Source organism: Simochromis diagramma, unplaced genomic scaffold (assembly GCF_900408965.1).
Source record: "Simochromis diagramma unplaced genomic scaffold, fSimDia1.1 OVJJ01000216.1, whole genome shotgun sequence".
NCBI classification, from domain to species: Eukaryota; Metazoa; Chordata; class Actinopteri; order Cichliformes; family Cichlidae; genus Simochromis; species Simochromis diagramma.
Window position 1 is genome coordinate 5,228,128 of NW_024386883.1, and position 27,412 is coordinate 5,255,539.

General features: G+C 40.6%; 1 protein-coding gene across 1 annotated transcript in view; it reads right to left on the bottom strand.

Moving 5' to 3' along the window:
• LOC120734409 (FRAS1-related extracellular matrix protein 2-like) overlaps positions 1 to 19,913 on the bottom strand; it is a 68,926-nt gene extending 49,013 nt beyond the window's left edge. Inside the window, exons 1-2 of the mRNA XM_040033228.1 lie at positions 14,471 to 19,913; positions 11,682 to 11,771 (exon numbers count right to left, since the gene is read on the bottom strand). Coding sequence (XP_039889162.1) covers positions 11,682 to 11,771; positions 14,471 to 19,448 — 5,068 coding nt within the window. The 5' untranslated portion in view covers positions 19,449 to 19,913. The remainder of the gene's footprint in view (positions 1 to 11,681; positions 11,772 to 14,470) is intronic.
• Between the last annotated feature and the right edge of the window lie 7,499 nt (positions 19,914 to 27,412).

Genomic DNA, 27,412 nt, shown 5'->3' on the forward strand with positions numbered 1-27,412 from the left:
AGAAACACCTTAAGCGACCTTGCACATGAAACCATTTGAAATTGACATTTGGGGCAAAGAATACTCAAACCTTTGAAGTTCTTGCAATACAGTTAATAAATGTGAGGTTTTTCACTGATGTCTACAAAGACAGCCTTATACAACCTGCGGCATAGCTTCAAGGGTAAAGACTTGGGGACAAAGACAAGGTGGAGTGTAATATTTAATTAGGTTAACTTAAGCTTCCTTGCATTCTCTCTCTCTCCTGGCTTCCCAGAAGTCACTTCTTCTCAACTATTCTGAGTTTCTTCCCTTACATACACTTTGAGCAAACAAGAATAGAGAGAGAAAGTTTCTGGAGGAGGATACAGATAGGAAATGTTCTATGTAGAAGTCTTTTATCAAGTGGTGTACATAAAAATGTCTCACCAGCACGTGTTCTAAGTTACTACTGGCATAGCTTACGACTGTCACTACAGAAATCAAGGATTACTCATTTTACAGCTTCGGGTGCTAGCATTTCTTCCTCCTCCTCCTTTGGACCACATCGGTGCTAATAATCTTGACATGGTGCTTTACTGGCAGTGCATAGATGAGATTTTAGGACCTCTGTTTAAATGTTGGAGCTATCTACTGCCACTTGGGAGCAGTGTCAAAAATATGTGGCATAATTTGTTTTAAGAAAGCAAATGATAAATTCATCTGTTTGTCAACAACAATAACTATGACAAAAAATCTTGTATTGTGCACAGGAGGCTGGACCAGAAGTATGTTTCTCAGGTGTGTTTATATTTGTCTGTATTTAAAGTCATGTGAAAAATAAAGTGGACCCTCTTTTCATTTGTGTATGAGGGCATAAAACCAAATCATTCAGTCCTTAGCAGGTCTATAAATTAAATAAATACGACCTCAGATGAATAACAACATATTACATCATATTATTTATTTAACAAAAGCTATGGGAAAATAAAAATGCCCAAATGGGTGAAAAAAGCACACACGTAATCTTTCCACAGAAATTAAAAGAATAATTAGCAGCCAGGTGGTTTTAATCACAGCATAGTTTTTAGCAGTTCTCAGGTTTGGTTCAGGAGTGTGTTAACAAACTGACAAGGAGAAAAGACATTCACAACGATCTTAGAGAAGCAACTGTTACTGCCCATCTAATCTGGGAAAGGTTATAAGATTATTCACAAACACTGAGGACAGTTCCTTCCCATTAGTGAATGTTCCAGCACATTCACCCCAAGGTTAGACTGTACGATTGCTCAGAGAAACTGCAAAAAACAAAACAAACCCAAGAGTTACATTTAAGACTCTACAGCAGGGGTGGGCAATTCCAGGCCTCGAGGGCCGGTGTCCTGCAGGTTTTAGATCTCACCTTGGGTCAACACACCTGAATCACATGATTAGTTCGTTACCAGGCCTCTGAAGAACTTCAGGGCATGTTTAGGAGCTATTTAGCCATTTAAATCAGCTGTGTTGGTTCAAGGACACATCTAAAACCTGCAGGGACACCGGCCCTCGAGGCCTGGAGTTGCCCACACCTGCTCTACAGGCTTCAGTTAGCATAAGAGTACAATTAGAAAAAGACAAGAGTTTTGACTAGTTTTGAAGGTTTGCCAGGTCTCTAAAAATAACGAGGCAGCACAGATTGGGTTTGCAATGCTGCATCAGAGCAAACCAAAATACTTCTGGAACAATGTCCTTTGGACAGATAAGGCTAGTGTAAAGATGTCTGGCCATACTGCCCAGTGCAATGTCCAGTGAAAACTAAACAAAGTATATGAACACAAACATCTCATCCTCACTGTCAATCACAGCCGTAGAGGACTGATAATCTGGGCTTGTTTTGTTTGCAATCATTGAGTCGACCATGACCTCCCCTGTATACCAAAGTATTCTAGAGACAAATGTGAGACCATCTGTTTGACAGTTAAAGGTTGACAAGACTGTGTCGTGGCACAAGAAAATGATCCCGAACACAGCAGCAACTCGACAACAGAATGGCTGAAAAAGAAAAGGATAAAGATGTTGCAGTGACCCAGTCAAAGTCCAGACCTCAACATGATTGAAATGCAGTAGCAGGAGAGCCGTGCATACATAAATGCCTGCAAACCTCAACAAGCTGAAGCAATGCTGTAAAGAAGAATGGGTCAAAATTATACTCTGCAATGATGTGAGACACTGGTAAAGTCTCGAATCATCACTTCTTGTTTTTCAAGCTTTTGAATCATGGGTTATATTTACTTTTTCCAGACACTGCTTCTGCTTTTTGGCTTATTTTTTGTTAAATAAATAATGACACTGTATAATATTTTATGAATTGTTTACAACCTAGAAAGGAACACATGATTTTTCATTCTGTCCTGATACATAGAACTTTAGATTTGAAAAATGGTGTAGTTTCTTTTTCACTTGATTGTATGTGTAAGTGACTGCAGTGTATGTATACATTCTGGGCTTTTTTTTTATTTTTTTTTTTATGAATGATGACATTTAAAAGCATTCATTCTCCTGCAGGATCTTTTAGTGCTCATCACAAAAAAGGAACTCCAGCATGCATATCAATCCAGCTTCAGCATACATCTCCCCATTCCTCCAATGTAATATTTAACAGAAGGATGAGTTTAATGTATCGCAGGACAGTTACTGGCACTCCTGAGAGCAAACTGTGCCTCAGCAGAGATGATAAACTAGCTACTGAAAGCTCTGGTTTCTTCTTCTTTTTTTTTTCTTCTGCTCTCATTTCCTTCCATCATCTCCTCAGCCTCCTTCAAACAAAATTTTATTCTGTCAGTAAATCCTCATTTGTACTTCAGCCAATACAATGATTATGAATAATGTTTACTTTTAGATGAAAGGAAGTAAAATTGTATTTGTATAGCACCTTTCAAGATAAACATCACAAGATGCCTCACATTAAAAAGCTGGATTTATTAAATTTTTTTAATCTGAGCGATTTAATAAATAATGAATAAGAGATCAGAAAAGCTCTCATTTTCACATTAAGATGAGACGCTTATTAATTTTAACAACAAATTAAAGCTTCATTAAGATGCATTAAAAGATAGAAAACAGTTTGGTGAGCTGGAATGGTAATTTTCTTCTAATTGTACTTTGTACAGTGTGAATCACACCCTTATATGACAGAAGAAGGACAGGGTGAAAATTGGAGAAACTGCGAAGAAACAAAAGAGTGAAATGTGTTTAAAAAAGGCAACTAAGTCACTAAAAATGAATAAGATCCAGTGCTGATAACTGGAAGCAAAATAATGTATTCATATAAATGGAAATGTTTACATGACAAGAAAAAAAATGTTTACTCCAGAGATTCGAGGATGTTTAGCCGCGTTTCAGTGTTTGAATTACATGTCAAGCATCAGCTGTCAGCATGGACAAACACAGAATCAAAGATGATGAATATGCTGAAAACCCCCTACACATCTCTCAAAATCGAATGCTCTCGTTTCAAGGTTCTAATGAGATGCAGATCATCACAAGCAACGCTGCGCAATGTGCTGTAATCCTACAACAGAAAGAGCCATCAGCACGTTGACATCCACACAGCAGGCGGGGACAGACGGCGGCAAAAAACAGCGAGGGTTAGACAGTAAAACCGAATCCTGATGCCTAGGACAGCCTCGACACTCATCACAATAAACCGCAACACCTTTTTAAAATTTCACTCGACGAGACAGGGAGGTAAGCTCGTACCTCGAGAGGAAAGAAGGACAATGATGGGGAGACAGTCAAAAATAACACTACAGAACAAAATATATAATGAACACAGATACCGAGCTGTGTAAAAGAATTGAAAATGAATGAAACACATTGAGCACAGATCTAATAGTGACAGTGTGAGAAGAGGAGATGAAGAGGATAAAGATAGGAGAGCCGGGCCCTGGGAGAAGAGTGACAGTAAATTCTTGAATGCAGACAGATGAAGAGAATCCTCTACTAAAGCCAGGGGATGCTTTAGTGTGTGTGTTAGTGTGTGCATGTCTGTGGAGCGTGCTGATATATCACCTTGCCATTATGCCCTGATCAGTACACATTGCTTTAACAACAACAGAAAAAAAGGCAAACAACAGAGAAAAGGTCAAAGGATTAAGCTGGTCCATTTGTGTCCATGGTGACAGCCGGTTCAACCCTCTAATTGTTTTCCAGGTGCCTTCAAGTCAATCTGAACTTTCAAAGCTCACAGAAGAGCGGGAAAATACAGTACAAATACTACATGAGTTTATTTTGCAAACAAATGCAAACGTTCCCTGTGCTCATAGATGACTACAGATTTCTGAGCCATTATGAGTCATTATTCCACCGGTAAAAGTTATTAAAGATGTTATTTAAAAATGGACTCTGTTCTTTTTCAATAACAATTTCTTTCATCCATTGGAAAGAAAATCTGTATGTACATAAATAATTTGCAATGCTTATCATTCAGTAGCGAAGAGGACAAACCAAGGAGGTCATTTCATCTTAAAAGTTGGCACTCCTTTTATGAAAAAAGGCCTTTTGAAGAGATTAGAAAAAAAACCTCAAAGTGGGCCCACAGAGCCACAACCAATCATACATCACGCACAAACAAAAACTGATGATAAAGAAATGTGACCTTGCAGTATATATGGTGATAATTAGTCTTCTAACGCTAGGAAAGGAAAAGTTGCACACGAAGTATTTTGCCATGAATAAGACGAATGCTTGAGGACTCAGAACTACATTTAATGCGGACTGTGCGCCGTGAAATGTGACTAAAATTGGACTATCAAAGCAGCAGGGAGCGCTTTAAGTGGATATATTGTAGCAACTTTAGATAAAGCAGTCGTGTGTCTGAGCTCCTCATGTGCAGGTGGGGGGTAGAGGGGTGAAAGGGGCCTATCGTAACATTCAATCTCATTTACATTAGGGTGGAGAAACAAGTAGAGAAAAGCCTGGATCACGGGCAGTTTTTCTTCCTTAGTACCATTTGTTTTGAGGTTTTTTAACCTGAGATTTTGAGACATCCACTGGTGCTGCTGCTACCCGCTGCAGCTGAATCAAATTTTAGTTCTAGTGTTAAGAGATTTAAAAATTTAACAGTACCATCTTTTTAGGTACAACGTTTTAGCAACTGTGAATACTCTGAAGACCACAAAGACCTCAAATAACAACTATGCCAGCATAGTTTCAGTGTTATACCTTTAATTAAAACCATCAACTGCACTATTGCTCATGAAAAAATAATATTACATGCTGATATTCATTTTGTATGTTTGTTTTGGTGCACCCAAAACTCAATTTTATTCACCTACATTGTGTCTTACAAGGGGACCACATCTTACAGACGTATCTTTAATCACGCATGCTACTAGAGTGAAATCTAAGAAACGTAGTGCTTTTAGTTAGCTTTTAAAAGTAAACCAAATAGGAAACTAATAACATCCACATCAACAACTGCTATGATCATCACAGGATCTTTTTAAGCAAAGTCCCCCTAAATGTTTGATCTCTAGCTTCTGTAATATGTATTTCTGCCTTTGTTTTTTAAATAATATTTTATACCTCTATGATGAATTATTTAATTGATAATTGAAGCCATTGTTACCTTCTGTACTGTATTTCAGATTTGCATGACTAGTAATCTCTGTTGTTTTCTGCTGCTCCATTATTAACTTGCTGCAAAGAGAAGCCTGGGAAACAAGTTGTGTTCCAGCCCATTGCAGTTAAGTGCAGCCGTCCTAGCTTGTCTTAATCTGTGACAGAAGGTTCTTCCTGCCACTCTTCTCCTCTAGATGAGCCTGTAACGGGGCCACACAATTACCAGTGCTTGCCTTGGAGCTCTGCCCCGCTCAGACGCCCAAGGCTCTCATTACCCGCAATGTTGCCTGAGCTCTTAAATATCAAACACCTCTTTGTGCTGGAGGCCTGGACGCCCCTTTGCCTACGGCTACCCCTCTGTTCTCTGCTCTGCGTCATTGTCTGCATGAGCGTGTACATGTACCAGTACACGACTGGAAGAGTGTCTTAACATACCTTTATAACATAAGGAAAGATTTGCTTACACATGCATTTACATAATAAGAACGTAATGCTAAAATATTTTAAACTTGTTACCTTTAGGCTTTTAAATATATTTGTCCTTACTTCTTAAATTCTATATCTGGAATCAGTTTGCAATAACACCAACACTCCAGGGGAGGAAGGAAGACCAAGTGGCTCCACAAACTTATGGACCAATGATGATATGCAGTCATGTACTTCAAGTAGTGTTTCTTTTAAAAGCCTAAAGCCTTTTTAGTTAAACAAGAATGTAGCCGAGAGCAGAGGCAAAGAAAAAAAAAGCTCTAAGAACAGGAGCATGGACAATCAATTAGTCAATGTTTTTGCTTTCATGTGCATAAAGGAACTGTTACTCTTTTACGCATTAGCACTTTCTTTAAAGTGCATTAGAACCAGAGTATGAAAAAGACTGAAAAATGGGGCCTGAATGGAATTCCCAAAACCAATAGTTCATGTAGTTAGTCCAAAAATGTACGATGCAGGAATTCGTTCTTGAGTTGTTTTGCAGATTGTATGAACAGGACTGTTATAATTTACTCAACCAAAGAATATATGTTTGGCCAAATGTGATATATTTAAAAAAGACATTATATAGTACTGTGCAAATGTCTTAAGCCATCCCTTATTTCTTTATACTTTGCTTCCAGCGCTTCCTGTAATTTTAGTCTCCTCTCTGAAGGTTTTTCTTTGGATACATGCTGCTTTCATTTTTAGTCCACTCCAGGAGTGTTTTTCTTTTTGTTAACACTGATCTGTGAATCAATCAAGCACAAAAAAGGTACATAAGACAAGGGCTGAACCAATGTTGTGTCTACACATAACAGACAACTTTGCAAATAAACAATTTGAAAATGTGTCTTTAAGCACTTTGTTACTAGCAGCCTGTCACAAAAACACATAATTTGTTCCCATTTCCTTTTCTTGCAAAGATAACACCATTTGACAGGCATAAAATTGTATTTTTCACCAACAAGGTGATTCCCAAAGAGCCATTAGGTGCAAACGACATATCTCAGCATGGTGTAGGGTCTGTCCATAAAAGATTGAGAAAACTAAAAGCTGGACAAAAGAAGTGGCAGATCAAAAATAAAAATAAAATCATCTATTTCAGATGAACAGTATGTGAAAGCCATGTCCTTAACAGGAAATAAAATGTGGCAAAACAGGATCTGAGAGATGCATCAGATCCTTTGATTGATTGGTCTACTGTTCAGTGAAGGCTCTTCAGAAATCTGTGATCTTAGTGAAAGGTTGGTTGTCAAGAAGTCATTCTTAAATGTTCATCAGTGTGTTTAGAAGAGGACAGAAGAGAGGTACAGCAGTGAGTGTCTGCATACGACACAGTGGAATCTCTGTCATGATCGAGGGTTGCATTTTAACTAGGGGTCTTTAGTCAAAATTGATATGTAGTGTGAAAAAGTGTTTGCCCCCTTCCTGATTTCCCATTTTTATACATGTTTGTCACACTTCAATGTTTTGGATCATCAAACAAAATTAAAATTTAGAAAAAGATAACACAAGTAAACACAAAACGTCAATTAACTGTGGTGTATCACATCTTTGAAAAGCTGAAATCAATTTCTCTAGACACACCTATGTCTGATTTTTGCCACACCTGTTCTTAACCAAGAAATCCCTTAAATGGGACCTGCCTGGCAGAGAGGAAAAGACCGAAAGACCCTCAAAAGCCAGACATCATGCCGCGATCCAAGGAAAAGGCTATAAAACCATTTCTAAAGCTTTGGGACTCCAGCGAACCACAGTGAGAGTCAGCTCAACCTTCAGGTTGAGGTCATGACTTGGGTTCTGCAGCAGGACAGTGATCCAAAACAAATCCACCTCTGAATGTCCTAAGAAAAACAAAATTACTCTATAGCACAGCGATGGCTCATCTAAGAGGTCACAAAAGACCCATCCGCTTTGGTCACTTGCCTCAGTTAAGGTCAGTGTTCATGACTCCACCATAAGAAAAAGAGTGGGCAAAAACAGCCTGCATGGCAGAGTTCCAATGGTGACCAAAAGGAACATAAAGGCTCGCCTCAGTTTTGCTAGCAAAACTGAGGCGTGACCTCAAGGTGAAGCGCACTTGGATTCTGCATCAAGACAATAATCCAAAACACACCAGCAAGAATTGCCAAAGAAAGATGAAGACTTTGGAGTGGCCTAGTCAGGAGGATTGACCTGAATCCAACTGAGATGCTGTGGCAGGACTTTAAAAAGGCAGTTCAGGCTCGAAAACGCTCCAGTGTGGCTGAAATACAACAATTCTGCAAAGATGAGTGAGTCAAAATTCCTCCACAGGGCTTTAAAAGTCTCATTGCCAGTGATCACAAACCCTTGATTTCAGTTAAGTTCTTATGTTAAGTTCTTATGTTCTTATGTTTCAGGTACATGGGCCAACCTGTTATTAGGTTTGGGGGGGGGTATTTATTCACACAGGGCCATGTAGGTTTGGATTTGTTTCCCCTTAATAATAAACGCCTTCATTTAGAAACTGCATTTTGTGTTTACTTGTGTAATCTCTGTCTAATATTTAAATTTGTTTGATCTGAAACATTTAAGTGTGACAAACACACAAAAACTAGGAAATCAGGAAGGGGGCAAACACTTTTTCACACCACTGTATTTATGATGACCATTTGAAATATGATTGGCAACAGCCTAATTTTTCAACATGTTTCCAGACATGCTGTCAATGCAGTAAAAGCCCTGGCAGTGTGTTGGGGTTTATAAGTAATGGCCTCCTCAGAGCTTGGCCCACCCAAAGAAGAGCTCTGAATGTCCTTCACGAAGCCTGCAGAGCTATTCCTGAAGACTAAAAGAAAGTAAAGAAAGCTGATCTAAGAGAGTTCAGGCTGTACTGAAGAATAAAGCTTGTCATATTAAATATTGACTTTAAAGTTCATTAGAGATGTGCTCTAGTTTTGTATTATATACTGTTTTTTCATGTATGGCATGTTTTCACATGCTTAAATTGCTGCACCTGGTTTCCAATTTTTCTAGTAAAATATGGAGAAATGAAGGAGGTTTAAGATTTTTGCACAGTACTGTATTAACTCAGTCCTCAATGATACATACTCTTGTACATAATCTTGTAATTCACAGAGAAGCTGTGTTGGTAATCTTTAAAGACGCTACATGAGTGAGTAGTCTTTAATGTATTGTGTTGTATTGTCGTGCCTGATCATAGAGGAGGAAAATGAACAGATGGACTGAGCGGTGGTGTCAGCTGCACCTTGTTTCAAATGTGTTAATATAAAACAGATACACCTGTGTGTGTGTGTGTGTGTGTGTGTGTGTGTGTGTGTGTGTGTGTGTGTGTGTGTGTGTGTGTGTGCGTGTGTGTGTGTGTGTGTGTGTGTGTGTGTGTGTGTGTGTGTGTTTACTGTACATTAAAAGCAGGGCGTTGTGTTGATTTATTCTGGATGGATGAGTTCTGCTCCAGGAAAACTTTTTAACTTTTTATAAGCTCAGCGTAAAACTAGTGTTTTAAAAAATCTGTAGATTTGTAATAAAATGAAATGAAATGGCCACTGCAACAGACACTACATCGCTTACACAAAATTGGTGCTGTATTTGTAATACTGTACGTTAACCTCAATTATGTGTCTCGGTACAAGACAAGGTGATCAGTGCATTGCATTATTTAAAGAAGACAGATGTAAAGAAACAAAGCCAACAATGACTAAACTTGCAGTCCAGTTATCTGACTGTTTTAAAACAGCTTAAACCACACTATGATCACATCGTGAAGACAGCTGCTGAAGAAAGTTTGCATTATATATACGTGATACGTAACTTTGAACTTTAGGGCTCACCAGAGCAGCTCCTCTGCCTCCATCTCACCCTATCATAAGAATCCTCCTTTGACGCACAACCTTCTGCATATCCTGCTTCTCTACATCCTTCTCTGTGATTTTTCTCTTTTCCTCCTGCCGGGTAGCTCCATCTTTAGCATCCTTTGTCCAGTAAGCCCACTATCCCTCCTTTCCATATGTCCAAACAATCCCAGCTTTACCTCTCTAACTTTGTCTCCAAAGCAGCCAACCTGAGCTATCCACTCATTTCTGATCCTGTCCATTCTGGTCACCCCCAATGAAAACCTCAACATCTTAAACTCGCCCATCTCTAGCTGAGCCTCCTGTCTTTTTGTCACCACCACCGTTTCCAAACCATACATCATAGCAGGTCTTGCTACCATCTTGTAAACCTTCCCTTTCACTCTTGCTGCTATCTTTCTGTAACAAATCAGCCCTGACACTCGTTTCCACTCACTCCACCCCTCCTGCACTCTCTTCTTCACCCCTCCTGTGCATTGTCTGTTGCTTTGTCTGGCTGACCCAAGATATTTAAACTCTTCCACATGCATTACCTGTACTCCTTGCAGCTGTGCTGTTAAACCTCTCTCTCTTTCATTCACACACATGTATATTGTATTTGAAGACATAAAAAAAGAAGAAGAAAATGCTTCAAACAAGACGGGGACTGCAAATCTTTTGCATAAATTTTGGTATTTTCAATATATCCCACTTAGAGGGATTGTTTGGAATGATTCTACTCGTGTATGTTTCTGCAGCAGTTTTTTCATGCAGAGCACATTTTCAAATATTTTTTCCTGTGCAAATTTTTATTCAATAATGAGCATATATACTCAGTATTATGAGGTTTCTTCTTAGATTTAGTCTTAAATAAATTCAACTGCATCTTAAGCTCTTCCTCCCTCACTGAGATTTTTGGCATCTGCTGATTACTTAATTAGCAGCTGCCTTCATAAAAGGATGCTAAATTAATGCACATTGGAGAGATGCATATAGCATAAGATATGGTGAATTGTACGTGTTAATTTCATGTGCAAATTGGGCCCCAATTGGCAGTTATTATGCATGTAATGTTGGTTTGAACCAAATTAGAAAGGAGGTAATATTTGCCAATGTCGTCACATGTAAAATAAAAGCAAGCGGTTATTTCTTCAAACTAAAATGTTCATCGCTTTATAAAAACTGTACATAAACGGAGACTCTGCATAAAACCACCTTATGTCAGTTTTTATTTTAAATACACATTGTTAATCTTCTGTTCTGTCAAAAAACTCATGAGAAATTTTCTTGCATTCAAGATAAAATATGCACTAATACTGCTTGGCATATCCTGTCATATTTACAAATTACACAGTCAGTCTCATTAACTCGATGAACTGTAAAAATGATCTTCACACCACAAAGAGTTTTCTATCTTCAGTGACCCTGGACATCTAATCAGTTCCCTGGTAAGTTAATAGAATGCAGCAGTACACAGTTACAGGCTGAACACCTCTGCTGGCCTATGCAGATTTGTCAGAATTGATATTCTACGAGGCCGCTCTGAATGGCAGATCATTTTATGGGCAAATCCTGAATCAAATGCAATCAGAGCAAAAATAAACTTCACTGATCTGTTTATAAAATCTGCTGGGAACAATTTGCAAAATTATATAACTGATCTCAGTCTGGGTTAGAATAAAAATGCTTGACAGGTGACTTGTAGATCTCAATTCTGAAATACTGAATGGTTAGGTAGTGACTTTTTTTTTTTTGCCAGACAGCTATTATAGAAACTCAGAGCAAAGAGGAGTAATACTGACAGACAAATAAATGCAAATATAAAAGAAGGTGAACTCTTACCATTATCCTCAACAGCGAAATGGAAGACATCAGACGTAGCGTTTTCTCCACTCCGCAACACATAGCAGACGCTCAGGCCATCGATATCGGCTGCAACAGAAAAGTAACTTTAGTTTTTTTTAAAATATATATTTTCTTTTTATGAATCTTTCTTTCGTGAAACTTTGAAGTGTCAAATCAGGTGTGAAAATTAGATCTGGAAATAAAAGCACAGTGAACTGAAAGTTTGTGCAAACAGAATAAAACTCAGTCACCTGAAATCCAACAAAGGGCAAAAAACAAAAATCAAGATGATAAGCAAACAGAATGTTTTTTTTTTAAATATAAGTAATTATAGAATGCAAATGAGTGCCACTGTAGCCTGCTTTCCATTTTAAAGTCATGTCTTGCGCTGTGAAGTGAATGTGAGACGATGCACGATAAACAATATCAGTTTGCTCCAACTTAAAGCAAGGTGATGGCCAAAAGTACTAATTTCATCGTGCAGAGATCCGTCCTTGTCAAGATTTTTTTAAAAATACATATTTAGTAAATAAAATTTGCATTTTAAGAGTGTAAAAAAAGGCCCTTCATGTTGTGTTTCATGCTGACTACAGAAATAGCCTCAAACACACTTTGAAGTTGCATTATGGCTTGTTCAAACACTCTCTCTGTCAAATAATTGCTCAAAGATGGAAGCTGTCCCGCTCCAGTACTATATCAGCTACAGTAACAGCAGGTCTCTAGTATCACACTGATTCAGTTCCTTATCAGTACTCAGCATGAACAATTTTCCACCAGAGAAAGCATTCTGAAAGTCATGCATCCGTAATCCAGGACGATAAGGCCGCAACCTCAAATCCAAAAGAGCTCAAGCTAAAGCAACAGAATACATTTAAACCCAGAAACGGCCAACTCGGTGTTTCATCAGCGCTGAAAACCAGGTGACAGTGGATCTTTTTTAATGACAGACAAGGCAAGAATGTTAAAACCAGGAGTTTCAGCAGGCACACAGACACACCTGGTTTTCCAACTTTTCTGAATTACAGGGCTCTGCCTACATTTCTTTTTCCCACCAGTCTCTGCAAACACCCATTACAGTACAGAAAAATCATCAAGACTGTGAAAGGGCTTTGCCCCTTCAAACCACCTCCTTTAATAATAGATGTCAGAGGAAGGAGGTTCATAAAAGTATAAACCCCCGACTCCTGCCTGGGACGAAGCTTAAGTCTGCTTCTCTTGTGTCGAACATGAAAGGTGACAAAAAATATACCTTTCATGTGATGCAAAGACTTTGTTCGCTTCCAGATTGCTGCTCATGTTTTTCAGATTATTGAGTGTCGAATCTAATCGAACGGGAGGTGCAGCCTGAGAAGGATCCTCTCTGTGGCACATACTTAAACCTGAGGGCCTTACAAATACAAAGTCAACACTGTGAACTAGGGGCACATTGTTCATTAAATATTTAAAAAGAAAGCCTCACGGGATGTGCCCTGGAAATAGGATGAGTAAATAAAGAGCGAGGGATTGTCTCTTTCACCTGACTGATTCTTCTGACGAGCCTGTTTGCTCTCTCTCTCTCTCTCACTCAATGTCTCACGCCCCTTCCCTCATTCGTTATTTCTCTCATGTCACCCACACATCCCCCACCCCTCCTCTTCTCTTGCCTCTTTTGCACTCTCCTCCACTTTACTTGCTCTCTCTTGCCCCTCTACTGCCCTTTGTTTCTCATTCCCACTGCACTCTTGTCTCATCTATGCCCTTTATTTTTTTCCAACGACTGCAATCCTCACAGTGGTTGTCAGAAGTGTCCATCTCCTGCAGGCTCAAGTGCTGCTTTTTTTTGGCACTGTGTTCTCACACCACGTATGAGCTTAAGCCAAGCTGTGTCATAAGCAGGTGGATTTCCTTACTTGTTGCTCTAATTGCCTCAGCGTGATATGAAATACGGCATTGATTGCATCGCTTTGAACCTCAATCAACGGCATTGTTGTCTTGAATCCCCGCCTGTAATATCAGTCACCGAATGTGCACAAATGCAAAAGAAATGTGTTCAAACATTTAAAGCGGCACAGTGTGCTCTGCGTGTTGGTGTAAAAATGCATTTTGGTGAGAGCTCTCTGCGTTTCAACAAATTCTTTCAAATTGACTTGACCCTGGTCAAACTATCAGAATGTGCTGCAACTCAAATGCCATCCTGTCACTCGAAGCTCCGCGCTGACCTTTTCACACGATCCCCCTACTTCTGTCCTGCTTCATTTAACAGACCACTGTAGAGAACATCAGATGTGAACATTTCCCCAGAGATGCAGAAATAATAAATTATTCATCCCTAACTGTCTACAAGACATTTGTGCGAAACATCAGCCTCTAACTTTGCTCTGCTAATTATGATTTGATGAGCAAGGCACATCTAAATCAGGCGCACAAATTAACTATTGAAATTCCCAAGCCTGTACTTGTCACACGTTTGAATAATTATTACTCCATAAATTAAAGTCTTTGGTGGGCTGGAAAAATTAATCAAAACTTACACATTTGCAAGGAATTTTGATGTCTAACACTTTGCTTCTCAGGACGATCTTGTATTTAAACATATATGATTACATTTTCAAGGACAGGCATGCAGAGGTAATTTTGCTTGCTAAAAATAATAACTGATAGACTTTTCTCATAGAGTGGAATGAGCATTCTGGTTATTAGATCTGACTGATTACTAAACAAAATCAGTGCTGTTTGATTGTTTCCTCCACATTCAATATTCATGCTGACACATTATAGAGCTGGTAGGTGTTTTGTTCAAAGCTTACCTTGACTGAAGGTGTTGATGGAGTTGTTGCCGTGCCCGAGATGAACGATGTAACCATGTTTTGGCTGGGTGGTGATGTGGAACAGCAGTGAGGCCGGACTGCTGTCTCTGTCCTCTGCCTTCAGCGCCTTGGAGCTGATGGGGAACCCCAGGTGACCCGTGGCCAAAATCTTCAAAGTGGGCGCACCTTTGTTTACAACAATTTGGGGGATGCCATTGTCGACTCCCACGATAGTAATCTTGAGAGTTTGAGGGCGCCTAGTCTCAAAAACAGTGTCGGGGAAAACATAAAAGTCAGTGTGTGTGCCATCGGTGACAGTAAAGGAGAGCGAGTCCTCAGATGATTCAGTTCCGTCGTGCTTGTAGCTGATGAGGTTTTCATTGAGGTCTTGTTTTGTGAAGCTGCTGATAGGTGTGGACTCGTTGTAGAGCAATTTGCCATGAACAGGAAGCTGGATGATCGTAAATTTGATCAGCTTCTCGGCTGTGTCCTGGTCTTCAGCCGTGAGCTCAAAAGGTGTTATCAGCTTAAGCTGCCCTTCTGTGACAACTAGATCATTTACAGTCACAACAGGTTTTTTGTTATCGACGTCCACAATCGAGATTCTGAATGTTCTGAAAACGGGATTGTAGCCATCAGTGACTTCAAACTCAAAACTGTCCATTTTCACCTCATCGTCTGAGGTATGGATGTAGTAAATCTTACTGCCAGCCAGTTGGAGCTGGGTAAAAGACACAATGGGAATCCCAGGAGTGTCTGTGCACTCTAAGTGGCCTCTAACAGGGGCCCTTGTGACAGTGAAAACCAAGTTCTCATCAGGACTGTTGAGGTCAGTGGTACTTAGGAGATCAGTGGTCAGAGTCACCCTGCCACCTTCTCTCAGAGAAACACCTTTACTGACCACATCAGGGAAGACCATGTCAATGCTGTCCACTGTGATGTAGAAATAACGATCAATTAGTGGGTTTAACCCGTCAGTGACATCAAATTTGACCATGTCTCGAACGCCCTCCTGTCCACTATGCGTGTAAACTACGAGCCCTGCATCAATTTCAACTTGCGTGAAATTCATGCCCAGCGTGATGTTTTCCAGAGACCCCAATGGGGTTTTTCTCTGCAGCAGACCCTGACCAGGCCCAAACCGGATAATATATGTAAGTGTACTGTCATCTGAATCTAAATCTGTCGCTTTGAGCACTTTGTTGCTGATTTCTTTGGTCTCCCCAATTTCCACCTCTAGACCATTATTAATGAGCATTCTGGGGGTTTCATCATCAACAGCGATGATCATAACCATGGCTGTTTTTTGAACCAAGTACTTCCCATCAGTCAGAATGACATCAAAGCTGTCCTCGATTGTCTCTGAGTCATCGTGCTCATAAATAATACTTGACGCCTCTCTAATCTGCTCTAAAGTGAAATTAGTCACCAAAATGGAGCCTGTGGCTAGGTGGTTTAAAATTGCACCATGTTTGGGAGGTTTGGAAATCATAAACACCAGCTCCTCAGATGGGATATCGGCATCAGCTCCATTCAGAATTTGTGAGTCGATGGCGATGTTCATCCCCTCCATCAAAACTATCTCTCTCAAGTAAATCTCAGGTTTTTCATCATTCGCTGGGATGATTACAATTGGGAAGAAATGGTTCTCTGAGAAATTTATACCATCAGAGCACCTAAATATGAATCTATCATCTACTGGCTCGACCCCCTTGTGAATGCTCTGCACGTAGTAGATATTTCCCTCCCTGATGTCTCTGATGGTAAAAGCACTGATAGCTGTTCCTGACCTGGACTTCTCTGAGCCTGGAGCGGGGGATATATTCTCCACATAGCCGGCAGTGGGCTGCACAATGATAGTGCAAAGGATATCATCAGTTGGAGTGTCGTTATCATCAGCGTTCAAGTGCTGAGGGCCAATGGCATATTTTTCTCCTTCAATGACACTGAACTGAATACCAACTCTGACCTCAGGGGCCTGACTGTCAACAGGAAGGATGGTGACCTGAACATGGACTCCGGTGACCTTATTGCCACCTACTGCCCAATCATCAGACATGTCACTAAGAGTCAAATTGAAGCCATCCTGCTGAGAGGTGAGACCTATCTCACCACCAGTGTGTGCATAGACAACTACACCGTTAATTATGTCAGTCTGAGTAAACTTTGTGGTAGGGACTCCTTTAACTAATATTTCACCCATAAGGGGAGGATCTTCCACAATAAAAGTCAGCCGAAGGTCACCTGTGTCATCATCACGACCTTGAATCACATTAGTTGTTATTTCTGTGGCTCCATTTTCCAACACCTCCATATGAGACCCGATTGTTCCCGCAGGCAAGCTGATGGTTGGAGATTCATCATCGACAGGCTTTACATTAACTTTGACCGTCACGGTCACAATATGAATTCCATCACTGACATCCAGCTGAAATTCATCGTTTACTGTCTCTTCTCCACTTTGAATATACAATAACTTTCCCTCTGAGATATCCTCAAGTCTAAAAACTCCTTTTTTTTCCAGGTCAGTGAATGCAACCTGGATCTGACCATGCTTAGGAGGCTGACTCAGATTAAAGGTTATTTGCTCACTCTCAGTGTCGGGGTCTGTAGCATCTAGTTCAGCGATTGTGATGATATGTATGCCCCGTTCAAGCACAGTAAAGCCGGTGTTTGTGATCTGAGGAGGTTTGTTGTTATCAGGCTGGAGATACATGGTGAAAGCCCCTTCTACACTGTTTCCAGCTGTGTCTTCAACAGTATAACGAAACTGCACAACGTGGGCTGTGATTCCAAGCTCAACATCTGGGGGCTCGTAGGAGACCTTATGGTGGTTAATTTGAGCTTGTGTGAACTCTGTTACTTCAGTGGCGGAGTGGTCTGTCAGAACCAAAGAACCGAACACAACAGGGTTATTTTCATCTGTATCTGTGGGGGGCTGGATGACTGTATACTTGAGGTCACGGTCCTCACAGTCCAAATCAGTATAGTGCAGAACTTCTTTGCTAAAGTGAGTAGGTTTGTACTCCTGAACAATCATTTGCAGGCTGGTGCCAGGGACCAGCTCGGGGGGTACGTCATCGACAGGTAAAACTCGGATTATAAACACACTCTCTTCTGACAAATTAGGGGGGTCGTTGTCATCCTGGACTGTGAATGCAAACTGATCCGTGATTGCATCTGTGTTGTGAGGGCCTGTGTGCTTGTAAAACAACCTCCCATCAGTGATATCTTTCTGAAGCCACTGTGTCACCTCTTTCTCATATACTTCATCCTCAGCATTAAATTTCCAAGAGGAAGGGTCCTCAGGGGCGTCTGACTGCCTTAGGAGCAGCGTGCCAATAGAAGAAAAAGGGGGCACAGTGATGAATTTAATAGTTGAGTCCTCAGAATCAATATCAGCAGCGCTGAGCATGAGGGGAGATATGGGCATCATTTGATTTTTGAACAGCACCAAACCGGTGTTGGCATTTATAATCGGTGGCTCGTCATCAGTGGGAACAATTGTAATGGGAAAGAGAAATTCAACTTCATTTTGCCCATCTGTCATTTTGAAGACAATGTTGTCGCTGTATGTGTCAGTCCCGTCGTGCTGGTACACAACAACTCCTGTTGCGAGGTCTGCGTGTGTGAAGAATTTCCTGTGAGAGCCCAGCACTGTGAGGTCCCCGTGGCGCAGCCCATCCACCACTGTGACTCTGACAGAGTCGAGGTTGTCCTCATCACTGATCTCCAAGTTGTGAGCGCTGAAGAGAGGCCGAGACTGCCCCTCATACAGCAGCTGACCTGTGTTGCGTGTCACGACAGGGGCCAGAGTGTTCATGGGCTTTACAACAATCATAAAAGCAAATGGGTCCGAGATGGCCCCGTCTGTGTCCACCACCTCAAATTCAAGCTGGAAAATCCTCTCAGTGTCTGAATCCAGGGAGGGGGGCTTATAAGCTATTTTAAGATCGCGCAAGTCTCTCTGGTAGAAGGAGGTGATGGGGAGGTTTCTGTCATCAGTGCTGACTATATAGCCTTCCTCATAAGATAAAGGGGAAGTAATATTGAAAATAAGCTTGTCTGGGTCTGACTCGGCATCTTCAGCGGCAAGCATATCAGGGGTGAGGGCGGTCATGACAAACTGGCTGACCTCCATCATCATCATGGACACAAAGCTGGGTTTGGGGGGAGTGTTCTCCTCTCCCCCTTTGATGCGAATCATAAGATGAAAATACTCCTGTTTCACTAGGTTGCCTTCCTTATCCTGCAGCTCCACAACCATGGGGACATAATCCCTGTTGGGGGATTTGCGCTGAAAAGTGTGCTCATAGCGGATATCAGCTCGCGTGAATTCATCACAGTCCATCATTGCAGAAAGTTTACCGCCATGGATGAGTTTCCCGTATCTAGGCAGTGAGTTGCTGCTGCTGGACTGGGATGTCACCTCGCATTTGTGAGATTCTCTGTCATAAGTGAACTCTAAAATCCTCTTATCAATAGGGTTACTGATCCCTTTGAGGTTATCAACAGTCAGAGGCATGTTTTTGGTGATTAACTCGAGCTGCGTGAACATTACTTCAACCTCCATCATAAACGGAATAATGACCGTTTCGGTTTGCGCGTCATACCTGAGCTGCATCCTCACTCTGTCTTTAGCCGGACTTCTCGATCCGTGGTGGGAGTAAGTCACATCATTTGGACCAAAATCGCAGGGAAACTTTTTGGGAGACAGATGACCCGGTCTCTGCGAGAGCGGATCATTATCGAGCACGTTGATGCTGCACCGGTCGCCGGGCTGTGTCTGAATGACCAAATCATTGATTGGATCGATAAAAACCGACCTCCCGAAAGGCACGCGTATTCCGTTGTTGGCCACCAAGATAGCGTCCTCAGACAGTTCTGATCTCAGTGCATAAAATAATCCAGAGCTGTCGGACTGCGCGAAGACAATACCTGTTATGGAAAAACACAGGAGAAGTCCACAGGACAACATGTTCACCAGTTATGTGAGCTCTGCCAAGGTGCTGCTGTAACAAAGAAAATGTTTTTCCAAATGTCTGTTTTACTTAACAAAATAAAAAAATCCCAAAACAATAGGGAGTCAGCGGGGTGCCCACGCAGTGACTCCCGTACATCTATCCGTGCGGACCCTCGACATACTCCGCGAGAATAGCGCTCAGGAGTTTTAACTTCAGCCGCTTGAGAGCCCAGCGTAAAGCGCCACCGCCCATCTCTGCACATATTGGAGGATTTTGAAGGCTTGTTAGCTCAGCCCTATCGCTAATGGGCAGTACGGCTGACAGTCACGGAGAGGTGGAGACTGGAAGATAAACTGAAGTAGACGGACTGATTATAGCTTAATTACCAAGCGTGTCCTCTTGGTAGAACTACTCCCCCAGAACGATCATAATGGAAAGACGAGTTTAAATAAAATCCTCTTTTTAAGCACTCTGCCTAACACAGATAATATTATCATGTAATCTTTGGACATGCAGACACTGATGAAATTAAGAGAAACGGCAAGTTTATAATTGTTTATTTTCCACGGTGTGCCAGAAAAGGTCATTTCAACTCCACCAACGTTGTCATTCTTCTGGTTTTTAACTTGAGAAAGCTGTAAAAGTACGCATCATACGAGCATGTAAAATTCTAGTCCTTAAACTAGTTATCTTACTAAGTGAACATTTGCTGGGACATATGCAGGCTACAGATAATTTATGTGTTCCTATACAGCAACCTATTTTTCTTTTATAAGAAATTACAGACAACCCCTTAATTCCATTGATCACTGTTGTATGCCATCTGCCCCCAATATTAATAATACATTTTAAGATTTGAGCTGTATCCCCTACTTAATGGGATATCTCCATTAGTCATTTGGTAGCTGGGCGTATTAATCCCCTGTTGTGTTTCCCCTCACTTGCTCTGCAGTAACTCCTCGCTTTCTGCACAAAGTTAAAGTACGAAGAAGGTGAGGACGAATTTTTTTGCCCATTTCTTATTCATGTATGCGTTCATCCATTTATTTATTTAGCTTTATATTTTGAAGCGAATACGCAGCTCAGTGTGGACCTCAGAAAGATGACGACCTTCCCTTAAGCGAGAAAAAGCAACAATAAAAACCCACCCACTGCCCATTAATTAGAACGAATGACCCTGTCCTTGTCAGTCCAGAATAGACTAGTAATCGTAATACGATAAACAAAATTCCAACTATAAGCAGGAGCGCGGGGACGTGAAATACGCATTCAGCTGCCGTGGCATGGAGCAAGAAATATTGCAATTGTTGCTTAGAACTGGAGGAAATCTAGTGCTAGACCTTGGCGAACCTGTGAGGCGGGGTTGTTTGAAAATCTGTCAAGGCTAATTCATGAGAGAATACACCCACTTCCCCCCGTTGCTTAGCAGACTGTTTTTATGTGATCAGATTTCTAAGATTTTAACATTTATGCATTTATTTTATTGATTTTCTTTTTTTGGAACGATATTTGACGTCTCACTGGCAAATGTCCTGGTCAAAGAAAAAATATGAGATATATAAGATGATATATATAAATATAAGATGAGCATGCCAGGAGTTATGTTTTGGCACGAACGAGTACACTTAACGAAAAACAAGGTCAGCGGACAAGGGGACAATCTTCATCAGCCCCATTCATTCAATTCAATTTATCTAATGTCACTATGAGGCAAGATCTCACAGTTGCTGTAAACCAGATGAAGTTTTTGTGCTTGTTCTGATACTGGTTATAAGTTTAGAACATGAATATTTAAAAAGTTCCACACTTGCAAATCTGACAGCTTTGAGTCGTTAAAATCATTATACCCAAAGCTGATCCGTAGAAGAACTGCTTGTGACTGCATTTTGTTCTCGACTCTACCCAGGTTGAAGATGCCAGGTGATTAGAGGGTTTCTTCTGCTTTGTTTCTTTCAAAGTACAAGGCACCTCCAGCTTTTCCAGCTGTCACACTCGCTGCATGCTCAAAAACACTCATCTTGTGACTTCACACGTGCATGTTAGATTCACCGCTATGGAAACTGAAATTGTACTGAATATTAAAACCCGATACTTCCGAGACACAAACTGTGACAAAGATTAAAGAGAATGCAAAGATCTTAATTAGGGAGGCAAAATAATAAGCTATAGAAAAAAAATACACCTGAAAATTTAAGGCAATGAAAAACAACAAGAAAAAGTCCAACAATGATGGGACAGAGTTTATATCTATGTATGATTCTGTTCCCATCTGACTAATTAATACAGAGAATCCTACTCATGCCTGCAGCCCATCTCTATCACCTGCTAAGCAAAACAGAATTTTTGGGGGAAAGTTGAGGCTAATATTCATGACATTTTCACACTGTACAGGTTGTGGGGTTCCTTGTGCACAGCAGCCGTTCTGCTATTATAAGGCCACATGTGGAGATTTTTTCTTCTTCTTTCAATTGGTACCTATATTCAGGACTTTCAGGTAATTGGGTATGCCAGTATGAGTGTTAGGTATACATCAGATTTTTACATTTGCATAAAATTATCTGTACAAGTGCGGCTGAAAGCAAGGGAAATGCTCAGCATTGCAGTGTAATCACTGAGCCGGGAGCACACCAAGTACATTCATCTAAATCAGTTCTACATATTTGTGTCAGTCAGTATGAAAATGGATCGAGATTAGAGTCTGTAATACTTGGTCATAGGTTGTTTTTTTGTCTGGTTACCAGGTACCAATATAAATTAAAAAATTCCTGAAACATCTAAATGATAAATTCTCACTGCAAGGTGGAGTCCTTGAATTCTGACTGCACAGCACAGAGACAGTTTTGTTTGTTTACAGACACACACCACCCACATGCCACCGTCCCAGCAGAATCAAGAGGTAGGAGTTTTAATCTGTGATGCTGTGACAAAGCATGTGACAGTGAAAATAAACAGAGTGCTTTTTAAGAAGAACAAAATGGAGATATTTTACGCTCATGATTTATCTCTTACTTCACAATATGCATTTGCTGATGCTCACTAGGGTTTGAGGCAAATCACAACACTGGCTCACTGTCTATGGAGGAGCTCCAGATTCTGCATCTTATTTAGAATATGCTGGCTGATTGCTTTGGGAGAAACATGCACTGATCTGAATCTGAAGTCCCTTTGTAACCTAAAGACCATATATTATTAGAAGACTTCACTCCCTGAGTGCAGTCATAATTGCGATTCCTAGAGTTTTCAAAAATATTATGGGAGCGGGGCATTTTGCCATCAGCCTTCTCTCGGGGTAAGTCCCTGAACCATCTCTTAGTTATGCTGCTATAGGCTCACACAGCTGAGTGACTTTCCATGATCCACTGAGGAGTTCTCCTACACCTTTTTTCACTTCCCGTGTGTTTATATGCAATAAGCCTTGGTTGCTGCTGGTTTTCCATGATGCACTGACTGTTTCTTTTCTTCCACAGTGGGTCTTTTGTCCTGTCTTCCTCTCATCGTTGACCAACAGGTTAAGGCAGATGGCTGCACCTCCCTGGACCTGGTTGTGCTGAAGGTTTTTTCTCTTAAAAAGGAATTTTTCTCTCCACACTAATACCAAGAGCTTGCTCATAGGGGGTGTCTGACTGTTGGGGTTTACTCTGTATTATTGCACGGTCTTTATGTTATAGCATAAAGCACCTTGAGGCAACTGTTTGTGTGATCTATACGAATAAAACTGAACTGAACTGACTTTGTATACACTGCATGTCATTAAGTTTTTATCTACTCTCTTCCATAGTTACCCTACCCTGCTTGTTTTTTTTTTTCTTGTTAGCTCCTCATCTCTAATGAGCATAACCATCAAGACACATGGTCACTCCAAATTTTAGACTGGTTGTGCTGGTGGTCATTTCCTGTTAAAGGGCTGTTCTTCCTCCCCACTGTTCCTCCACAAGTTCTTACTCTTTAAAGTTTATCACATACTAAGAGATTTCCTTCCATTACGGTAGGATCTTTACCATACAATACAAAGCTCCACGAGGGGATTGTTTTAGTGTTGTGGTGCTGTATAAATAAACCTGAATGCAATTGAAGCTTTTGCATTCAAATGCATCAAATAAACGAGTCATAAGAAAACTAATGTATAATCAATGCACAAATTCAGTCTTGTTATTCTTTGCCACTTTATACTTATACTTCACATTGAATAGCTTATTTTCATATCAGTAATTTAAACATAAACTTTTGTGGTACATAAATTGTTTAATGGCGTCTCCACTCGCCTGGCAACACCATCACACAGCTGTTACGTTTGTGCTTTCAACGCCCGGCATCTACGAAAGGCAGCGGGCCTCCTATCACTCTCTGTTCTGTCGCCACTATCTCCATAACCACAGAGAACATGTTTCTTCTTGAGGAAGCACACGCATAAAAGCAACAGCTCAACGTGCAAAATCACTGGTTATATGTTACTGCAGAAGATGAAACAGCTTCTCTGTCTGGGTCAGCTGAATGTGTAATAGAACACTTGCTTCCAATTTGCACATAAGCATTCTCACAACTGCGTACATACTCACATCTGGGCTTTCTTTGTTCATATGTTACAGTCAGTAAATGTAGGTTTTCAGACGACACACCAGGAACTCTTCTCCAAAAACGCTCGTTAGCTCCGCTGCTGCTCTGTAATCATCAGCACAAGGACTGTGTGAGTTTACATTTACACAAAGTGCCATTCTGGTTCGAGTTTGCTGTCTCGGGAAACCGCGGGTTTGTTCCTGCATCTCACACGCTCTTTTCCATTACAGATGACAATGCTCTTGCCATTCAGTTAGGGGAACAGTTAGCATTATAAATTAGAGGGGAACTGGGTAAATATCTGTGTTTCTGTGAATTCTAGATTGATTGCCAGGCAAACTGTAAGAAATTAAAGGCTTTAAATTAAATAATTAAACTAGTTTCTGTTAGTTTTAGTTCTAGGTAGTGTACTTACAAACAAAAAGAAAAAAAGAGAAGAAAAAGAAAAATCTGTCACTCAGGTTGACATTTACTGCTGAGACTTTTATCTTAAATACAGAACAGACAGTAAACAAAACTGGCTCTAATGATTTGTTTACATCTTGTGCGTGAGACTTCTTCCAGTTGGTTGGCTTTGTGACATGCCCTCTATAGAGCACATTCTCTCTATTTCATGTGATTTTACAGAGGTGATGAGTCTAATAAGGGACAAACCTGCCACACTCCATCACACATCAGACAAAGCACTCAGCTCTGAGCCCTCCAGGCAGTGTCAATTTCTGCTGGTTGTTGTCGGCTCTCGTGGCCTGTTGGAGGTGAACATTTGTTACAGTACTTCCGCAGCATTTTCTTTTTTTTCTCCGGTGAATTACTTTATTGCAAGAGAAGAGCAGTGATTCATCCCTTTTACCGTGCTTTCAGTGCTTCCCCTTTAATTGTTTTCTATTTAATAGAATCTTTTTGGAGCAAAAGTACAGATAAGAATAGAAGGCCCACAGAGAAGAACAAATTAAAGTTGTTTATATTCCAGATATTCCTGTGTTGCACGAGCACTATCTTGCATATTTTTTGGCCACCTAATAGTATAAGCAAGTTTATCTAGGATAAAAGAAGAAAAACAACAACAACAACACACACGCACACACATTCTTCTAAATCAGTAAACGGCTTAAATGCAGTCATGACTTTCATCTAAATAAGACAAAGAAAATACTTTTTTAATAGGCTACTGCCCTCTAGTGGTAAAACGTGGTAGGGCAGTTCAGCAATCAGCTCATGTCAAGTTCTGTTACCAGATTGAGACATTAATCAGAGAAATTAAAATAATTCTCCGACAGGTTCCGATTCAAAACTGAATCCTTTCTGTGCTCATTGTTTTTACCTATTAATAATGGCAGCTTGTGTTACAGAGAACTATTTAGACTGACGTTTGCATTACTGTTGCCTGAAAGTGGTAAACAAAATCAGTTGGTAACTACCTTAGACCACACACCGTACACAAAAACATCTACTTGCAAGTTAATGTCAGGCCAGATTTTTAAACCTGCACTTACCAATACAGACATCTAAGTAATCACTGTGTTTAACCTGCAGTGAAGAGATCCACGCTTTATGGGAACTGTGCGAAAGGACTATGTTAAGTGCAGGCATATGTATGAGAGAGACAGAGAGAGAAAGAGATGGTCTGAGTGCCTAATTATAAGGTTTGAACCCTCCTAAGTGTACTAAAAGTCAGAACACGAGGTGAAGTGGGTTTGAAGGTTAACAGTCCTCCTGCTTTTCCCTGTCCACCAACACACGCTGTGGACAGAAATACACACTGTGCAAATGCTTTCTGGCATTTAACATCAGTGCAACGGTGAGATCCCTGTTACTAAAGGAAGGCTGCTCACTGCAGGGACATTAATGCTTTTTATCGCGTCAACAGTCCCTTTAGTTTGTGGCAATGCTGCACAACATGTAGACTTTCCCACAGGGAAGACGTCCAACCCTGTTTCCAGAAAAGTTTGAATGTTGCCTTAAATATACATGGGAACAGAACATGATACATACAATGTTAAAATTTAGATTTAAAAAATATGAATATGATCATTTTGAATTTGGTAAATGGCCTGTATTTGTATAGCTCTTTACTTAGTCCCTAAGGACCCCAAAGCGCATTCAGTCATCCACCCATTCACGCACACATTCACACACTGGTGATGGCAAGCTACATTGTAGCCACAGCTGCCCTGCGGCGCACTGACAGAGGCGAGGCTGCTGGACACTGGCGCCACCGGGCCCTCTGACCACCACCAGTAGGCAACGGGTGAAGTGTCTTGCCCAAGGACACAATGACCGAGACTGTAGGAGCCGGGGCTCGTACAGGCAACCTTCCAATTACAATACGAACTGCCAACTCTTGAGCCACCATCGCCACAATTTGATGCTTGTGGCACATTTCAAAAACGTTCGGTCAGTAAAAGGCGTCAAAAGCTCAAAACAAAAATCCCCTGATTAAACTCCTACCTAACAGTCAGTGCAGTTAGTCGCATGAGTGAAAAAAGAGCTTCCCAGAAATCTGAAATAAATGTATTTTCACCAAAACAAGTTGTCTGACCGTAGCTTGCCTCTACCAGTGTGTGAATGCGAGAGTGAATGAATAGTGGCATTGTAAAGCGCTTTGGGTGCCTTGAAAAGCGCTATATAAAATCCAATCCATTTCTTTGTGAGTTTTATTTAGCTTTTGCAAAGGGGTGAAACAAAAAATACAGAATGTGGCAGCAGCCTGCGTATTTGGCCAAGAAGAATTACAAGCACAGAGGTTTGGTCCTCAAAAGTAAAAATGTGGTGGGATTTACAACTGTGTGATAGACTGCACTGCACAAGAAAATATTACAGCATTTTCATGTTTTTCTACATTAAAAATACAAAGAATTCAGTGATTTAATAACCTGTGATATGTATCACTGAAAGATTCAGAGAACGAAGAGAAACCTCTACATGCAAATAAACAGGTGTTAGTTTCAGACCATGGGGCAGCGCTGTAGAAGACAAAACGTTGTGGTAATTATTAGATGAGCTCAGAAACACTATTTGAACCCTGTGCAAACCAAGTGCAAACCTGTGAATTTAGCAATAGCAGCAGCAGTACACTGTATTCGATTTTGTCTAGAGCTAATAATCACTCACAGTAAGTTTCTGGTTTGCAACAGCAGTGCTTTGTGCTAAACGCTAACCTGACTGTGCATAAATACGCTCAATGAAAACATGAAATCACAATTTTTAGTGTAACATTTCCGTCCCCTATTTTAGGCAGTCGTCCTTTGCTTTTTAGCAATATACAACAAAAGTGTCCCGGTGCTAAAGTGAATTAAGGCATTAGTTGATTTTGTGTCATAAATAAAAATCTCAACTGATGGTGGCACAGGAAATTAAAGGATAAACTCTATTGAAAAGTAAATGAGCATCAAATTTCATGATAATCCATTCAATTTTACTAAAA